At 37.3% G+C, this 18,954-nt stretch overlaps 3 protein-coding genes across 3 annotated transcripts; 2 read left to right on the top strand and 1 right to left on the bottom strand.

Annotated features, from left to right (window-relative positions):
• Positions 1-2,364: 2,364 nt before the first annotated feature.
• LOC115426586 (L-proline trans-4-hydroxylase) lies at positions 2,365-4,706 on the top strand. The gene is made up of 7 exons (XM_030144685.1): positions 2,365-2,484; positions 3,224-3,413; positions 3,519-3,759; positions 3,853-3,944; positions 4,159-4,298; positions 4,382-4,486; positions 4,577-4,706. Exons 2-7 carry the CDS (start codon positions 3,281-3,283, stop codon positions 4,661-4,663), a joined length of 798 nt encoding a protein of 265 aa, XP_030000545.1. The 5' UTR covers positions 2,365-2,484; positions 3,224-3,280; the 3' UTR covers positions 4,664-4,706.
• A 1,247-nt stretch (positions 4,707-5,953) lies between these two features.
• LOC115427279 (glutamine amidotransferase-like class 1 domain-containing protein 3A, mitochondrial) lies at positions 5,954-7,660 on the bottom strand. The gene is made up of 5 exons (XM_030145782.1): positions 7,589-7,660; positions 6,990-7,102; positions 6,724-6,895; positions 6,401-6,602; positions 5,954-6,305 (listed from the first exon to the last, which is right to left on the bottom strand). Exons 1-5 carry the CDS (start codon positions 7,644-7,646, stop codon positions 6,113-6,115), a joined length of 738 nt encoding a protein of 245 aa, XP_030001642.1. The 5' UTR covers positions 7,647-7,660; the 3' UTR covers positions 5,954-6,112.
• Positions 7,661-8,090: 430 nt separating this feature from the next.
• On the top strand, positions 8,091-12,435 carry LOC115426839 (uncharacterized). The gene is given in 15 exon segments (XM_075353493.1): positions 8,091-8,098; positions 8,298-8,446; positions 8,907-9,020; positions 9,122-10,498; positions 10,501-10,566; positions 10,569-10,592; positions 10,595-10,632; positions 10,635-10,683; positions 10,686-10,778; positions 10,879-10,978; positions 11,063-11,211; positions 11,331-11,443; positions 11,533-11,622; positions 11,715-11,837; positions 11,933-12,435. Coding segments are annotated over 15 exon segments (2,652 nt in total). The 3' UTR covers positions 12,092-12,435.
• The last annotated feature ends 6,519 nt before the right edge of the window (positions 12,436-18,954 follow it).

Here is an 18,954-nt window from a genome sequence, read left to right as displayed (position 1 = left end):
TACTATGTATGTGGTTGTGACATTTCTACAGCTAAAGGTTTATGAGGATGACTTTCGACGGGAGCGGTCTGACAAACAGATGCTGCAGCGGCTGTTGTTGAAGAAGACACCTCATAACCAGGACCCTGTGCTTATCCACCGCTGTAATAACGAACAGCAGCCACTAGAAGGAGACAAGAGGACACAGAGTGAGGAGAGGCATCATCCAGAGCGAAAACAGCACCACCCACTCTGCCCAAAGCACCCGGACAGGGACAAACAGTCCCACTGAGTCAGATGGAGAACATTATGAGCACACAAGTGTCTATGTTAGCATTTGATAAATAAAGTACAGTTGTTTGTTTCAGTTAATTAACTCCATTTGTAAAACCAGCAGATTTCATTACAGAGACCTCAGTCAGTAGATGCCACAAGTTAAATTGACCCCAATTTTAGCACTCTCATTTGTTGTGCAGCTTCCATCTGATTATTTGTAATAAAAAATACAGCGCCAGTTTAGAAACATAGCTTTCTGTCAGCAAATATAGGCTAAAAGGTTATGGTTTTTCTTTGGTTCTGCTTACGCTGGTCTACATTTTTTTTAGAATGATCTGCATCAGATATTACATGTGTCTAGTCTGACCTACTTAATAAGATGAAGTGGAAAAACAAATGACAAAAGTGCAGGTTATCTGATGTTTCCAATGTATATGACAAAGTGTTCATACAATACATAGATTTATAAATTTCCACTAGAAAGAACCTGAAAAGTGAATGTATTGTAATGTGCAGGACAGTGCTTAGAAGTAGATATGGTAGATCTGAGACAAACTTTCCTTCAACTAAAATTTATTCTTTCATTAATTTCAGAATTTCACATCTTGACCTAAGACTTTATTTTTTAGTAAATGAGTAAATATTAAAAGTTAAATCATCAAATTCAGTTTACATTAGTTTTCATGTTAAACAGAAACAGTGAGCTGTGATACCTATATCTATTAAAATACTATACATGTATTAAAATATGTATTTGTAAGTCACCACCTCTTCAATGATATTTTATGTTATGTATTTAAAACATGGAACAATAATTTAAAAAATAAGAAGTGGTATCAGTAGTGTGGTTTATTACTAGTGTCAGCAAACAGAAGACTATGAGGCATTCAGGTAATTTTGTTTGTTTCCATGATGTCATAGCAATAAGTGTGGACGTAAAACTGATTAAATATAGTTCAAATACATCAGTATTCACGGTTCATCAACAATGGAAGTTTTGCACAAAGCACCTGCCCCGTGACAATGTCAGCCAGTCAAAGACATTCCACTCTCCTTATTGTTTGCTTTGTTGCTGAAGTAAATTGAGAGGTTTACTACTGCCGTTTCAGGTCACCAGTTACTATATCCAGGGTTTTATCCATTGATGTGATCCATCCTCTGAGAGTTCCCCAAAGAACTGTCCTCCAGTAAGGACTTCACTGGGATTTTTTTTTTCTAGTTCCTCGTATCGTCATACATCTATTAATTCTTACATGTCACAATCGGTGACATGTGACATTATCACGTTTGTAGTTTCTAGGGAAGTTGTAGTCATTTCTCGATACTGTCAAGAAGTTCCTTATCTACTAACTTAATGATTCACAAGTTTAGTTAAATATCATTAAAGGAGATGTACTGGACAATTACTTTGACCTGACTCAAGGAAACTCTACTTAATTTGACAATTCTTTAAAAAGTTGTCATAATAATAAGTAGAATTATTGACTAATTTCTTGTGTGAATTAATTTAATCAAATTTCATGTGTGCTAAATGAGTTTCCAAAGGGCATCAATGAAGAATAATCTCATTATCTGTTTTATTCTCTTCCAAAACACTTATTCATTCCAGTATATATCTGGAGAGATAGCAGAACAGTTTTAGAGAATGGAAAAACTGATTTGTACAAAACCAGTGAACAGTTTTTTTATAAAAAAAATTATCATGAGGCTGAAATAATGTCACCACATGAGTTTTCCTTTGTATAAAGTGTAGTTGTGCTGTGATTTTTTTTTCTGTCATTTCTTCATTCAATTCCTGACAAGGAACAATAAATATAAGGTTGTGATGGCTGGGAAGTTGATGCGTCAGAATAATGAGTAAACCATGAAGTTAGACCCTTTTCACCAGGTTAAAATAGCTCATAGTACTTTTTTTTTCCTGGGGGTAAATTGCATTGGGTCATTGTTCGAGATTATTTACAAAGGCCCTGAAAAGAAAAGTTTTGGGTTAACAATTCGCTTTAAGTGGGAAACACAGAAAAAGTAGTCTGTGTCATGGAATGTGGTTTTTCCACCTACAGATTGTTTCTAAAGGAAAGATCATGTGTGATGCTGCTTTGTACAAATAATGTTTTCAAACACTGATAAGCAGGGTGGAGTTTCTAGGGGTTCCTTGTTGGGCTATAAATTCTCTGCTGTATTGGAGTTTAGAAGGACGAGAGCCAAACTCACAAACAGAGCAGCTGACAGGTAAGATGTAGATCTTTATGTGCTGATTTCTTTTTTTTTTTTAATTTATTTCACCTAATTTTATCTAATTTACTTCTGCCATTGCATTTTGTTGTCTTGGCAACTATTAAGAATGTCAGGCTTTTTTATAAGTATTGCATGAAGAAATATTTGATGTGATCGCATAGTTGTAGACACAGACAACAGACCTGTTTCAGACCCTTACTGTGTTGTTAAGGTCTTTTAGAGTGTAAAAAAACCCTTTTCAGTATTACCCACCTTAATGTGGATGCATGTTTTTTTTCCCCCATTAGTCACAGCATGATTGTGTGTCTCATTTATTATAATTTAGCTTATGTTGCAAACCAGTAAATGAATAGAATGGAATAGAATAGAATAGAATAGAATAGAATAGAATAGAATAGAATAGAATAGAATAGAATAGAATAGAATAGAATAGAATAGAATAGCCTTTATTGTCATTGTGTGTACAATGAATTAGGTGTGCTACTCCAGTCAGTGCAACAATATTAACAAAGACCAGTTCTACAGAATAAGGAAAAGGGCAAATATAAAATTATAAAAACTAAAAATGAGATAAGAAAATATAATAAAAATTTACAGTTTACAAAGTACCATAAGAATAGAGCTTAGTACAATAAAAAATAAATAAAACTGGATAAATTATGAATAGACACAATTTACAATATTAATACTATCTACTTCCACTTGTTTTCTCCTTCTGTTCACTTCTATATAGCTCACCACAAACAGACTGTGTCTTGTAAATTTGTAAGTGGAAAGCCTGCAGCAGAAGATGATGACTACATCCTCCAGGAAACTTCAGGAGACCTACAACCAGCAGGGCTACCTCTCAGCTCTGCCTGTACTGAATGAAAACGAGCTGGGAGAAGCTAGACGTGCCTTTTCTGAACTGGAGATGGAACTTGGTAAGCAACACCAGAAGATAGAGGGATATAACAAGTGGAGGGAAACAGAAAACCTGCACTGTTTTTCAATAAGTACGTACATTATATTTTCATATGTATCTGCAGGTACAGAGTACACCCAGTACAGCCTCCACAACGTTCATCAACAGTATCCTTGGGTGCTGGATTTGACCAAACATCCTCGTGTTTTGCACGTGGTCAAAGCCGTCCTGGGACCTGACGTGATCCTGCTGGACTCCCGTTTCATCTGTAAATACCCAGCGCTTAAACCTGAGGAAAAAGATGGAGAGGCCAAACCTGATGTGGGGGATGGGCTGCCGTACGTGGCCTGGCATCAGGATATGAGGTGCACACACACTGGAGAAAAACATACAGAGATTTTTAGTTCTAAGAAGGTGTTGTGTTATGCTCTGTTGGATTAAAACTGTTGTGTTTGCAGGTATTGGGGAATTGCTGGTGGCCCTGTTCTCTCTGTGTGGCTGGCTTTAGATGATTCAGTGGAGGAAAACGGCGCCCTTCAGGTTATCCCAGGTACCTCAGAGCCTCTGTATTATTCATCGTGGAAGTTTTTGCCTCAAGCCACTAGTCCTGGATACACTGTAGTTTAGTAAATGCTGACATTTCTCTATAAAAAGCCTTTTCTAACTTAGCCTCACACCATAAAAAGAACTTACTTAGTCCTGTGTGGAAGCGTTCTGCAAACACTATGCGCTCTCTGAAATAAAGCTTTACTGTGCTTATTTAGGGAGCCACCATTCAGGCATGTTGCCCCATCGCCAAGCCTCCCGCCCTGGAAACATGCTGTCAGTCAACCAGGAGATCCCAGAGGAGCTGGTGCAGGTGGAGGAAGCTGTGCTTTGTCCACTGTTAGCTGGACAGATGTCTGTGAGTTAATTTCTTAATAACAGGGTTATGAATAGGTTTATGTAGAGTACAAGGCAAAATAAACAGAAATGTTTTTGCATTAGGTTCATGACGGACTCCTCATTCATGCCAGTGATGCAAACATATCACAGAGGAGGCGTTGTGGATTTGTGATCCGCTACGTTCCCACCTGCGCCTACCCTGTACAGGTACAATGATCATCTGCTTTGTTTTGATTAAATTGGTGCAGTCTCACACCTGCACTGTGTATTGATCCAGACTCTTTCTCTTCCTGTTAGGATCCTGACCGTCCCAGAAAATTCCACGCAACAATGTTGGCCTGTGGTACGGACCAGTTTAACCACTTCTCCAGCAAGAGCACATGAATGTTTACTGAATTTAATATGCATTTATAAAGTTGTAGCTGATGAAGCTGAATGAGGACTGGGTCTAAAGTCTAATGTTGGTTTAAACAAATATGTACTGCACATTAATCAACACTATATTCAAATTATTTATATTTATATAACCTATACTGCAATAAAAGACAATGAAAAACAGCACTGAATCTCAGTTTGTCTGTTACTCCAGTTGATTAAATGTCAACAACTGTCAGTAATGAAACGTGATTGTGGAAAAAAAGATTTAAGAAATGTAGGTAGATGCTGTGGAGATATATTTTTCACTTTCACAGTGACTGAACAGCACAACCCCCCCCCCCCCCACACACACACACACACACACACACACACACACCCCATGAGAGAAGTAAACAGTTTGCAAATGCATAAATGAACACATGTGGCTTAGTGTGTAAAATAACTACCCACAAAATCCCTTGAATGTGAAATACACACACTGTTCAGTTAATGATACTATACTATTAATACTGATGGTGGTTCCTAGAGCCAGAACAGAGTTGGGTAAGACTGCGTTTCAATATGTTGCCCCCTCTGCATGGAATGTCCTGCAAAACAATCTAAATCTATCTGAACTTGTCACTATAGGTGAATTTAAAGCTATTTTAAAGGAGCGTGAAATCAATCAGCTTGGTCAATGTAACTGTTTTTAAACATGCACAAATGATTGTTCTGTCACCATCAATTGCAAGCTTGGTATTATGTGTTGATTATGTCTTGTCTTGTCAGAAACTGTGTGTTATGCTGCTTTTCTTGGCCAGGTCGCTCTCAAAAAAGAGATTTGTAATCTCAATGAGGCCTTTTTACCTAAAGGATATATAAAATGAAACTGAACTTCATCAGCTGAACTTCGCAAACTTCTCATTGTTCCTAGTATATTTGTCTTTTGGCCGTATTAAAGCACAGAGGGTGAAGAAAGGTAAATTAATTACTTATTTTTTTAAAAAGGCAAAGATTTTCTCTTTCTCAATTTTTTTATTGATCCTCAGGAGAAAATCTTGTTTCAGTGAGGGGTTTCAGATTGATGTTTTAGTCTTCAAGCTGCCACATAACACAACCTTACAGAGAATGAAGAGGAACAAAAGCAAAGCAAGAAAATAACACATGGGCAAACAATGTAATTTAATCTGAATTAGAACCTCTGAAGTCTCTTTTTTGCCCAATCCATGAAAAAGTAATAGAGCATTTTAGCAAAATTTGCAGCTTTTGTGATTTGCTTTGTTTTATTGAAAGAAAGAAAAATGACTTTGACTGTTAAAGATGAAGCACACTTTTATTGAACACTCCAAAACACACTGACAGATAAGGGATGGAATATGTGATTATAAATTGATTTTAAATACAGTGCATGTAAATAAGAGCACAGACAATGGTTTTAAAGTAAATCATTTCAAGTAATCCAAATGCTGTTTATTCTTAAGCCAGTTTAAGTGTCTCTTTAACCATGACACCGATTCCATCAAAAATGTCATGCATAGGAGCATTGCACATAAAGGCACAGGTGGTGACCAGCTTATTTTTAGCATCAACATGAGCCTCCTTCACATCCTTATTCATATGTTTGCAGCCCATCTCCTTCAGAGCACCAACTGTCTTCGCATACGGCCACCTGCCGAGGATACATTTAAGACAGGCAGTTTGTAGTTTGCAAAGTTCAATGCACATAGACGACAGATGATAAGAAACAGAAACACATGCACTCACTTTTCACACTCTTTGTCCTGGCCCACAGTGAGCTCACAGCCAGGCAGGAGCTTGGCAGCAAGGATGGGGGAGATGCAGCACATGCCCAACGGCTTTCCAGCTTTGTGGAAATCCTTGATGAGCTTTTCTACTTGTGACTGGATAGTGAAGTCCTTATTCTTCACTGCCCAGTCACTTAGGTTTTTGGCCACACCAAATCCCCCTGAAAGGAAAAGACAGTAACATTCATGTAGTATGTTAAAAAAAAAAAAAAAAAAAAAAAAAAAAAAAAAGGAATGAATGAATGAATGAAAAAATCTTCTTCTCTGCAGAGACAGTCTCACCTGGGATGATGAGGGCATCAAATGCTGACACATCTAACTTGGTCAGATCAGTTACATCCCCTCTGGCGATACGTGCACTCTCCTGCAGGATGTTCCGTTTTTCTTCTGTGGGCTTCCCTTCACAGTGATTTACAACATGCATCTGATCTGCATTCAGAGCAAACATCTGCACCTGAAAGAAAACAGACATGTGAATATTTTCCAAACAAGGCTTTTTAATTTGAAAGGACTGCATTATCTAATTTCTCCAAAGTTAGGGCTCTTACTTTTGCTCCAGCACGGCTCAGGTGCACAAGGACAGCAGACGCCTCATGGATCTCTGTACCATCATAGACTCCACAGCCTGAGAGAATTACTGCAACACGCTTTGACATTTTTCCTATAAACACAAAATAAATGTGTAATGTAATTTACAGGTAGCAAGCATTCCCTGTTTTTTTTCCCTTTTTGTGTTCTGATTAAGTAATAACCATGATGACTAGGCTCTGTTCATGAGTCACCTGTTGGGTGTGTTTACATAAAAAATTTACAGAGCTAAGTGACAAAGGAGCGTCTGCAGTGTGGCTGCTGCCAAGTAACACTCCTGACAACAGGGAACCAAGCTTTGGAAGAGGTAAGAGTTTACAGAATAAGCTCTATGATGAATAAATGACTATGAGAAAGAATATACATGCACTTAAACATGAATATGTATCAGACTAATTATTAAAGCATACACAAAGTATAAGCAGAACATCCAATACATTTTCCAATTAACTACAAGATCATTAAAATTTGTCTACATTATCATGTCACTGATGAAATAGAAAGTTTTGCAGTTCAGAATAGCAGCTGGAAAAAAAACATTGTGAAAAAATGACCTCACCTTCAACAGGTGTATGAAGCAGACCTGGCTTTCTACTATGTGTGATCGAACTGTTCATTTGAGCTGTATGAACTGAACTCTTTATACTCACCTCTGCTGCCCCTCCCACTTGCTTCTCCACAAAAGGATTGCATCATTTCCCTGAAGGAAAGTGGAGACGACCCTGGATTTTCCCTGTTAATAAAAAGCTGAGTCATTACTGTCTTTCCTTGCTTTCAACAATAAATCGAAGAATGATTCCTAGTTTTTACATTAAAAGGTCTGTTTATTGTAGGTTAATTGTAATAAATTGTACTTTGATCTGGGATAAAATAATTTGATAGATACACACATCTACTGATAAGAGTATAAAAGTATAAGTAAAAAGGCAAATTATAAGATAATAATTCAGAGTGCAGTTTTATGAATAAAACAGTTAACAGCAAAGCAAACATGAACACCAAGCCTTTTAAATCAGTCATTCCATTCTTCAGTTTAACTAAACTGTAAATAAAGGAAAAGCATGACACAGTACGAGAGCAGTAAAAGCATATCTTAAAAATAAACATGTTAGACAAAAACACAAAAAAAGTGAATCTACCCAATAAGCTGCTATGTACACTTTTGTTTTGTTTGTTTCTTTGTTTGTTTGCTTGTTTGTTTGTTTGTTTGTTTTGTTTTGTTTGTTTGTTTAACGGTGAATGTGCCGCTTGTATGTTTCCCCCGTTAGGTGCACTTACGCTCTCAGGTTTCCTCTGCGTGGTGACGTCATGCCACTCCACGCTATAAAGCGCAGCCACACGTTGGCTATTTACGCTTCTGCAATGGCTTCACAGTCTCCGCTGCACGTCTCTGTCGGCTTATTGAGCATCTCCGGCGGTAAGTCTTTATTTTATTCATTTATTTTAAAGTACGTTTGGGCCGATTTTCTGTCATTATTAATTATGAAAAGTACTCAAAGTACTAGAACAGTGACATGAATATGCATTATTGATCGTATTTTCCAATGTCTTTAAAAGAGGTGTAAAAACTTTAAACGATTAAACCAAACACTAATGATCACACAATAATATATCTAATGTTGAATCATAAGACAATAAAACCTGAAAACGTTTTTTTCACTGACTTGCTCCTGGCGAGGAAACAATTGCATCTTCAAGTTATGTATGTATGTATGTATGTATGTATGTATTTTCTTTCTTTCTTTCTTTCTTTCTTTCTTTCTTTCTTTCTTTCTTTCTTTCTATTACATATTGAAAGTTTTTTTCCTCCCTTTGTTTTTACTTATCTATTACCAAAAGTGAACTTGTACAATATTTTATGCTTTTTTGTTTTATAGGTTCTTTACTGCTTTTGATAAACAACTACGCCAGCTCTCCTGAAAAAGACTTCATCGCCCATACTCCACTGGGGATACTGCTCCTCATCATCGCAGCCCTTCTAGCTTATGCAGGTTTGTAAATAACTTCTCAGTCAAGTTTGTTTGTTGCTTGTATTTTACATTTGTGCAGAATCGCAGTCTTACTTCCACTTCTTGTTCTGTTTTTCTCACAGGTGTTCGTTATTGTATGAGCCATGCCCAGTTGTTTTCCACTCTATGTCTGACTGTGTCTGCCCTGTGGTGTGGTTCAGGTCTAGTGTATATTCTTACAGGGCAGGGGGTCCTGCATCCCACAGAGCTCAGATCATATCTTGTCCCTGGCTTGGCTGCATTTACTTTAGCCCTACTCATCATAGGTGGTGTGGCGCTCATGGTAAAGAAAAGAGTTGTGTGTCTCATAGCTGTAGGCATTAGCTTTGCCTGTGCTCATCAAATTGCTGGTCTGTCAGCTACAGGTTTTGGCCAGTCTGCCACAGCTGCTAATTACCTCCTGGTCTGTGTGGTGGGTGTTTACTTCAGTTTTGGATGTTTGCTGTCCACCATCACTCATGGTAAAATGGAGCTTCCAGGAACGGGCCTGACAACAGAGCAGAATCACAGCTGCAGTGCTGCAGCACCAGTATGCTTGGTAATGAACTTGCTGTCTGCCTCTGTGTTAGCCTGTCCCCTCTTAGGTGTGGTCCCTGAACTTGCCACCGGCCACGTCTGTTGGCTGTGGACAGCTGGAGTTTTCCAACTTGGCATGGGTGTCCTCCTCTACAGAGCTATGGACACATTAGCTGCTACTTTCTACAATTTTACAGCTCTGCTTAAATTTGCAGAGGGTTACAGTGCTTTTCTGTCATTGCACTCAATTCTACCCTATTCTCCTGTTCCTCTACCTGCTGTTTTTTCTGTGCTCTTTGCAATTATGGCCCTGTTTAGCTGTCAGAAGAGCTTGTTGGAGGGGCTCTATCCATTATTCTTTGCAGCTTATTGCATCGCAATTGCAGCCCAGCCTCAGGGTTTCTTCCAAGAAGGCCCCCAAGGCGTACAGGTAGCTATATTTGTTGTCACTGCAGGTATGCTTTTAATTATCACATTCAATATGGTCTCCCCTACCATGATTCCTACGGGACAGGGTCATTTCAAGGCTTTAGTATCTAGGATGCGGGGTCTCACTCTTAGACCTCATGACAAAGAGCAACATGCACCTCACTTAGGTTACTCCAGATATGCAGATGCAGAGGTGTTAGGTCATGCCTGTAATGTACTAGCTGCTTTTGCTATTACAGCCACAGTGGATGACGGAGGTTTTCTGTCTGTGCTGATTCTGCCATGGGTGGTGATGGCCGGTGGTGCACTCCAGCTGATCTGTGGCTCAATAGCATTTGCTCGAGGTAAAACCTTTGAGAGCACAGTGTTTATTCTTTATGGGGTGATGTGGGCCCTGTGGGGTGTGGTAAGATACAGCGGCCTGACCTATGACACTAGAGGCTTTAATGTAGCTGTAGGAATCATTAGCTTCATGCTGTTTAACACTCTAGTGACAGCTGCAGCGCTGTTTGTAATGTCGCCTGGTTCGCCTATGCCCTCACCTTCCATCTCATTCTCATCAGCTTCCTGCTGGATGCAGTGGGAGCCTGCCTTATGGTTATGACATAGGATCACCATCATCTTTGGTCTTGTCAGCTTTTATTGTTTCAACGGCTAAAATTTTTCAGTAGCACCTTCCAGTCACCCCAGATCCCCTTAGGAAACCTTTAGTCAAACTGAGTGGGTTCAGGGGAGGCACAGACATCTGTCCACATGTCCCCGCCCGCAAAGCCACATCTGTCCAGCAGATTGCAGGTGAGCACTTACAGAAATCATCATGTTAAAGGTGTTAATTCACCTTTTACCATTATTTACATATTTGTTGTGATTTTATTATTTTATTTTTTTCCTGCAGAAATCATGAAAAATGGTGGTGTATGTGGAATGCCTACAGACACTGTTTACGTCCTGGTGGCGGCTTGTAACAGGCCTGACGCAGTTGTTAAAGCCTACAAGTGGGTCTGTTTTGTTATGCTACTTAATTTTTAGTAATTTATTGGCTCATTCTTGTTGACTGTAATTGCTCTTTTTGAATTCAGTGTGAAGAAACAGGCAGAGGACCGGCCCATGTCCATGTGGATCTCCTCCATCAAGCAGCTGGAGCCGGTCCGACACCTGCTGAACCCTCTGCTCCTGGACTTCATGAAGGCTGCGTGGCCCTCTTCCATCAGCATGGTTATACCCAGAGGTAGGTGTGTGTCTGTAGATGTTTACACATTTGGAGGTGCAACAGTGTGTTTGCATACCTTATATTTTCTCACTGTGTGTGTTGTTTGGAGAGTCATATTAGTTTCTTGTCTCACGTAGGCCCGTGGATGGACATCTTTGGTTTAGGAGATGCTGCCAAGCACATAGGGACTCCAAAAAGCATAGCTATCAGAAACCCAGACTGTTCTGTTGCCACACATCTCATTAATCTGGTAAAGGGTTTGAAACACTGCATGTCTGAATGGACGTGAAACTAGTCAGCATTACGTTCAGTGAATACATCGGCCCTTTTATGTTGCAGGTCGGACCCATTGCCGTAACTTCAGCCAACCCGACAGGAGAGGCAGACACAACTCACCACAACCAAGTTTACGCCAAGCTGGGTAATAAGGTGATTACAGTGTGAACTTAATTAATTCAAGACATTATGGTGTTTTTCTGTTGCTGTTTGCAGTGGTTTTTATGTGCATTTCCTTTGGTTAGGTGGATGGAGTGTTATGTGATGGACCGTCACCAGAGAATATTGCATCTACTGTGGTTGACTGCACCAAGATTGAAACGGGACATATTGGTTTCTTCAGAGTGGGTCTCATACCTAAATCCAAGGTAACTGCTATAAACCTGTTGTTGTACGTATTCTAAACATGTTTTTTTATTTTTTATTTTATGGTTATTCAATTCCCTGTTTGTGCGTTTGACAGGTTCTTCAAATCTTTGAGGAGGTTCAGAGGCGGCACAAACAGGGCCAGACAAACCATGCATTTGAGTATGATCTGCATCTGCCAAACACACAAACAGTCCCAGGTTTGGAAGAGGACAACACAACAGACTCAGGAAGAGAGGAAACTCTGACGTCTTAAGTCCAGTAACCAGGTTCAAGTGTCAGTGTGCTGCTTAAAATGCTGTAGCGTAAAGTTAGATTAAACTGGTGTATGTTAAAAAGATCCTACACTATTGCTCAAGGAGTCCAAGGGTATGTGGCCATGAAGACTCTCAGCAACTTCAGGGTTTTTAACGTGCTGATTGTCTGTTATACTGAATGTTTTCCACAGAATATATTTGTATTTAAATGAATCCTTCATTGTATGGACACAAAAACAAAAACGACACGGGATATATTACCAGTGTTATATAATATGATACCAACTTATGTTCTGTGTTGTATATTTTATATAATTATTTATTAGTTGTACTTTTGCATGGAAATGTTATGAAACTGTACATTTTTATGATTAAATTAAATTATTTTATGAATATAGCTGAGAGTTTGCAGTGATGCTTTATATAAATAAGTTATGTCAAACATAACTACTTCATTGCTAATACAGTTGGCATATTTTTGTTTTCAGACACTTTTCTTGTTTTATTCCTATTTATATACATCATACACCCTTGACTAGGTCCATTGATTACATACTGAGTCCCAGTTACACTTCATCTATGAAGAATAAATCACAGTCACAATCATTTCCTGAGAAGAAGAAAAAATATTTTATTCTAACGTTATGAACAACAGTGTATATGATGATTTTTTTAATCCAGTTTAAGACCTTCCTACAAAGAAATCCATACCCCACATTTAACACTCAGCATCATTATGCCTCAAAGCTTGTTAAACAGCTGTTGAAAGACAAGTTTAACAATTCCTCCATCCGTTATCCTCCCCTTATCTGGCTCTGGGTCTCGGAGTTCATGCCCAGGTCCCCCCCCTCCTCCTCCACAGACTCTTCTTTAACACAGGGTAAACAGACCTACAACCAAGTATTGAGACAGATATATGGGTGGTCACTGTTTTCAAGAGGTGTGTTATTATCAGATCAAAACAAGGTAGTGAACTGATTCATATCTTACTGTATTATTCATTCTGTGACATCCTGCCCACTGCTATAAATTATGATCGGTTTAATCCAGTGGTTCTCAACTGGACTCGCCTTTTGACCCACCTTTTCCCATGGTCACAACCCTACACATTCTATAGTATTTAAACCAATCAAATGAATTTTTCCAAAAACAAGTTGGTTGACACAAAATGTTCAAATCAAATATACACATATTTTCATCTCTGCCTTCAGACACATTAGTAGAAGATTCAACTGAGTGATGATCATAACTGTGTTTGACACTGAATAATAAAGCTTACAGATCTGCCTGTTTTCATTTATTACACATTGTCAGGTGAAAACAGTGGATGTTTCACTTCTAAATGACATTTGCATTTTGATATATAGCCCTAATGCATCAACACTTAGACTTTATATTGTTACTGTTTGTAAATCTATATCACACATGTTAAGCTTCATATGTTTAGAGCAATGTAATCTTAGCCACACAATAGCAGCCAGCCCACTGCGCATCTATCAAATGAAAAGTCATACATCAATAGCTTTCATAGTTATAAAAGGCAATAGTAAATGTTTCTTTTAAACACACACTTTTGGGTCAAAACCCACCAGCTGAAAAAGCCATGTTTAACTGACTTTAAAGACTCCTTGAATATACTAATGAGAAACAGATTACATTTCATTTGGCTTTCATTTTGTGTCAGTTTATCACATTTTCAATGTTACAGCAATTAAACAAATCATAGTAGAGTAACATTATAGTGTATTATTTGTAGTGTATTAAGCTGGGAAAACTGAAAATGTAAGCACTAAATTGAAAATAATAAACAGGAAAAAATGTTATTATTTCTGTATTTTCTTTTCTGTAATTATCATGTGGTAAACAGGCCAGACTGGAACTGTAGAGATACAGAAAGAGGAGGATGTCTGAATCAATATACAGATTTTTGTCACATGTTGAACAATTATAACTTTATCTCTCAAAGAGTCACGCATTAAACGTGGTGTGTTTGAGTTAAAGTGCATCAATGATTTTGTTAAATATGTTTGTGCATCATGAAAAACTGGTCATATTATGTGTATCAGTGTGCCAGTTCACCTGCTGGTGTTGTCCCTCATTTAGTTTTTGTTACTTATCTTTTCCATCATCATCCTCAGCCCACTGACATTTTAGCTGGCCGGAGTGGAAGTCAGGTGTGTCAGTTCTTTTTATTATCATCATCTTCATATTTTATGTAAAACTGGTCATGTTACAGTTAAGTGTGCCAGTTCCCAGTTCTATCCCTCGTGAAGAATAGGTCATTTACACATCAGGGAACACAGACCACATGCCTTTCTTTGCCTTTACAGCCCAATAAAACTGCAGGTACTATTCAAATGTCATTATACTGGTCCAGAGTTACTCTGAAATGTAACATTTCAATTGAAGAAACTACACTACAAGTAACAACTGGCTAAAATTTGAAATATGAAAACTAAACTGAAAATAAAGTGGAAAAATTTTTGTTTTTTCTGTATTTTCTGATGGTTTCATCAAAACCTTTTTTTCCCTCTTAAATTATCAAATGGTGAACAGGCCAGACTGGAGAAGTCGAGATACAGTAAGGAGGAGGGTGTCTGAATCAGTCCGACTGCTTTTTGCCACCTGATCACCAGTTTTTTATTTTATCTTTTGAAGACTCACATCACAAATGTGCTGGACTGCAGTTAAAGTACATCGATTCTTTTCATTCCAGTGTTTGTGCGTCATGAAAACTGGTCTTGTTATATTTGTGATTTTACCAGTTCACCTGCTGGTGTTATCCATCATAAGAACAGGGTCATTTACAATTCAAGAAGTACCTAATGCTCATTTTTCTCTGTGTTATCATTTTTATCATCTTTTACAGACCAGTGACACTGGTCCTGCTCTTGGCAGATTTACACAAGTGCCATATTTGTTCTTTCTTAATTTCTTAATGATGCTTTTAAATGAACTCCGGTGGATGTTCAGTGTCTTGGGAATTTATTTATCTTTTTATCCATCCAGTGGTTTTTACTTTTCATTCCCCTTTTCTCAGAGCTTCATGAAGTGTTGTTTTTTTTTTTTTTTTCTTAAATGTCATTCATCAAGGTCACTTTGACCTCATGAAACACATTTTTATTCATAACTGCAGGTAACTGAGAAAAAGATGTAAACAGTTAACATGATGTAAGGACAACAGATACATCTGATTGAACTATATCATGTTTTTGATTTATCAAACTCCTTTGCTTTACTCATTCTGTAACATCCTGCCCACCCTGTACCTAAGTTATGATCAGTTAAACTCACATATTAGATTGACTGATTTTAGTAATAAGAAATACATTTCAGTTCATTCAGCTTTTGTGTCATTTTATATATTTTTTAAAGTAGCATCAGTAGTGTATATCTGGTACATTAGGTGAGGAGGGCAGCTTTTAAAATTGAAGTGTTTAATGGAAAATGACAACTATTATACGTCATGACCTTGTTAAAACTGCATTGTGAAGGATCATGTGATCATGTGAAGGAGTCAGGCGTCTGTATCAATACGCTGTCATATGATGAACTTTTTTTTTTGTCTTTCAGAGTCATGTGGTGAATGTGGTGGGATCGAGTTGAAGTGCGTCAATAATTTTCATTATAATCTTCACGCGTCATAACTGGTCATGTAAAATGTGTGATTGTGCCAGTTCACCTGCTGATGTTATCCCTCATAAAAACTGGATCATTTACAATTCAGGAAATACTTGCTTATCACTTTAATCATTATTTAGTGTGAAAGATCATGTGAGATGTAGAGCTGCAAAAGGGAGGCAGGTGTCCCAAAATGAAAGGGCAGTTTATTGGTGTTTAATTTGTAACAGACTTTTAATTCTATCTCTTCAACAGTCATGTGGTATACATGATGACTGGAAAAAAAATGGGTTTTGAGTTTCACTTTCATCATCTTGGGGGTCATCAAAATCATAAAATACTAACTGCTCATTTTTGTTGGTGTTATCATCATATTCATCATAACTTACAGCCCAATGAACCTGTACTAGTTTTTTTACTGGAACACATTATGTAAAAGTTTATGTCCCTAACAGTCACAGAATGATATGGACTGAAAACAGAAATGCACCAAATTCCCCTCCTGCATAGATGACTACCACAATGACTAATCACCTGTGGAGAAAAAAAAATACCCTGTGGATGTAAAAGGGTGTCATACTAGCCCCTCTGAGAAGGGCTTTTTTTTTTACGTGTTCATGTGTTCATGTGTCTTCGTAGTTCCACATTTCCACATGGTTTATACGCCAAAACAATCCTCTATATGGATGTGTGTGTGAAAGTGCACCTTGTACCCATGAAGAATGAGTCTTTTAAAAATCAGGACTTTTTTTTTCTTTGTCTGTCATTTATAGTCAGTCATTCAGGGCTTACTCAAATGGAAACTGAAAGAATTTAAATGTTCTATTTCTCATGAATTGCTCTGAAGCTGTAAAAAGCAAAATTATATCTATAAAATACTTCTTGTTAATGAGTTACTTTTGTAGTAGTTGTTTGTTGCATTCTGTGTATATTTATTCGTCAAGCAAAAAAGAGAGACTTTGAAGGAAATAAAATAATCAGGAAAATAATCTGCTCTAACAAGATGGAAAATTCAATGACAGATCTTTAGTTTTACAGATATTTTGAGCACATTTAAAATAGTCACTTAAAGTAGCTAATTTTAAAATGTGCAACAGAAATATCAAAGACAGAAGGAATTCTGATGGAAAGTCATAGCGTATTTTGTCAATATTATGCAATTTATAAGATGATTTACATATATCTAAAAACTACAGTCATGACAAAAAATTATTAGACCACCCTTGTTTCCTTCAATTTCTTGTTCATTTTAATGCCTGGTACAACTAAAATTACATTTGATTGGACAAATATAATGATAACAACAAAAATAGCTCATAAGAGTTTAATTTAAGATCTGATATCTAGACATTTTCCATGTTTTCTTGATAATAACCAAAATCACTTAGGTTCTTACATCAATAGCTATGGCATTGTACTGACGAAAAACAGTGCTTTTAGGCATTTCATGTTTTCTTTTCTGTTTTAGCCACGTGATACACACAGGAATTAGTACTTGATTGCATATCCATTGTTTTTGATGACTTTTGATGGTCTATGAATCTTTTCCATGACTGTAAGTGCTCTTTCACACTGTTTATTTTTATTTTTTTTTAATATAGAATTTAACAAAAGTCTCTTTTCACTCAGCATGTTCTACATAAACACAGGGCAACAATATGCTTTTTAGAGTTTTATTTCCAGCAGTATTATCTTTCTTTTTTTTTTCTAACTTTAAAAGAAAGATATTGAGCCCCGTTGAGGTCATTTATTCTTTCTTTCCATTGCAGGAAGAAAGAATTTGAATAAATTCCAGTTAGTATTGTTGGAGAGTTTTGTTTTCTCACTGCCCACTGAAAGATAATAACCAAATCATGTGAAAGAAAAGAAAAGACAAGACGTGATGTAGTGTAATTTAATACCTGAGGCCACGCACAACACACATCACAGAAAACAAGCCTGAATGAACATTCTCAACAATTACTTGCTACTGAATCACCACACAATGATGAAATACAGTCACACGGAAGCACTTAGATGTGGGTTTCTGGTTGAACAAAGACTTCTAATCAAGATAGAAAGTTGAATAAAGATGAAATTATAACAACTGATTTGGGACCATTTCCATACTGTTTCATGGCTCAACATGTTGCACCTTCAGAGATGCTCTTCTATGTATTTCAGTTGTAACCGCCAGTTTTTTAACACATAAAGACCCAAACAGCCACCAGCAACAAAACTCATGTAGTGATGTAAAATGTTTAATACCTGCTGATCCACTAATCCTATCAATACATGTAAATAATTCAGGAAAAAAAAAAAGTTTGTTGTCTTTTCATGGCCAACATCAACATCATCAAAATGACCCATTTGGACATTCAGAGGTTAATGAATTTACTATAATCTAGTGCTACAATGTGTATGTAATTACTCTACATGATGTCATTATACCAACGTTTCTCAAACAAATCCACTGCCATGGTGATCTGTCACTTGACTAACAAACAGTGGAGGTTTGGAAAATGGACAAGTATTTTACTGAGGCGAAAAGAAAAACGTGCAACATTTCTGTTTTTGTACAGTTTGCACTTTATTTTTATGAGAATATGTGGAAAGTCATTGCAAACACTGATTCTGTTAAAATATTCATCCTTGCAACAGAGAAAATTGTCTGTTAACCAAAAAAAATCAAACTTTATTATTATAGTAATAGCAAGATAATTACACATTTCATATTATTATTTGGTAAAGTGGTCTGGTTGATTTTATTTGTATTGTTCAGGCAAAAACGTAAGTTATTTTTGATTTGCATAACAAATTATTCAAAGAAAACCAAAAAAAAAATAGTTATAATGTTGATGTTTCTTTCAACAAAAGTTATACTTAAACCACTGGTACAATTTTATTGGGGTTGAGGGAGGCAAAAAGTTTTGTTCTTCCCATGGTGGGCCTGATACAAAAAGCTTGAGAATCACTGCATTATACAAATGTGGCAATTCTGTAACCAGGAAATACTCTGGCTTTTTTCCAGTAATGTGTGCTGGGCTATGTCACGCTACACCACCTCTTGTGTCGTCTCTTTGAAAAATGGTATCCAGCAGTGGGAAGGAAGACAACAATAAACCTCAACAACAATACCAACTGGAATTTCCACACATCATACACTTACTCTGGAATACCTATCTCTGACTGTTAAAGTTACAGTATTATCATCAATGATAATAGAGTCAGAGGCCGTGGGGCAGAATAAGTGCGCCAAAGT

The sequence above is a fragment of the Sphaeramia orbicularis genome, chromosome 10 (assembly GCF_902148855.1).
Source record: "Sphaeramia orbicularis chromosome 10, fSphaOr1.1, whole genome shotgun sequence".
Classification (NCBI taxonomy): Eukaryota; Metazoa; Chordata; class Actinopteri; order Kurtiformes; family Apogonidae; genus Sphaeramia; species Sphaeramia orbicularis.
Note: the sequence above shows the minus strand (reverse complement) of the source record. Positions and strands in the feature narration are given on the sequence as shown.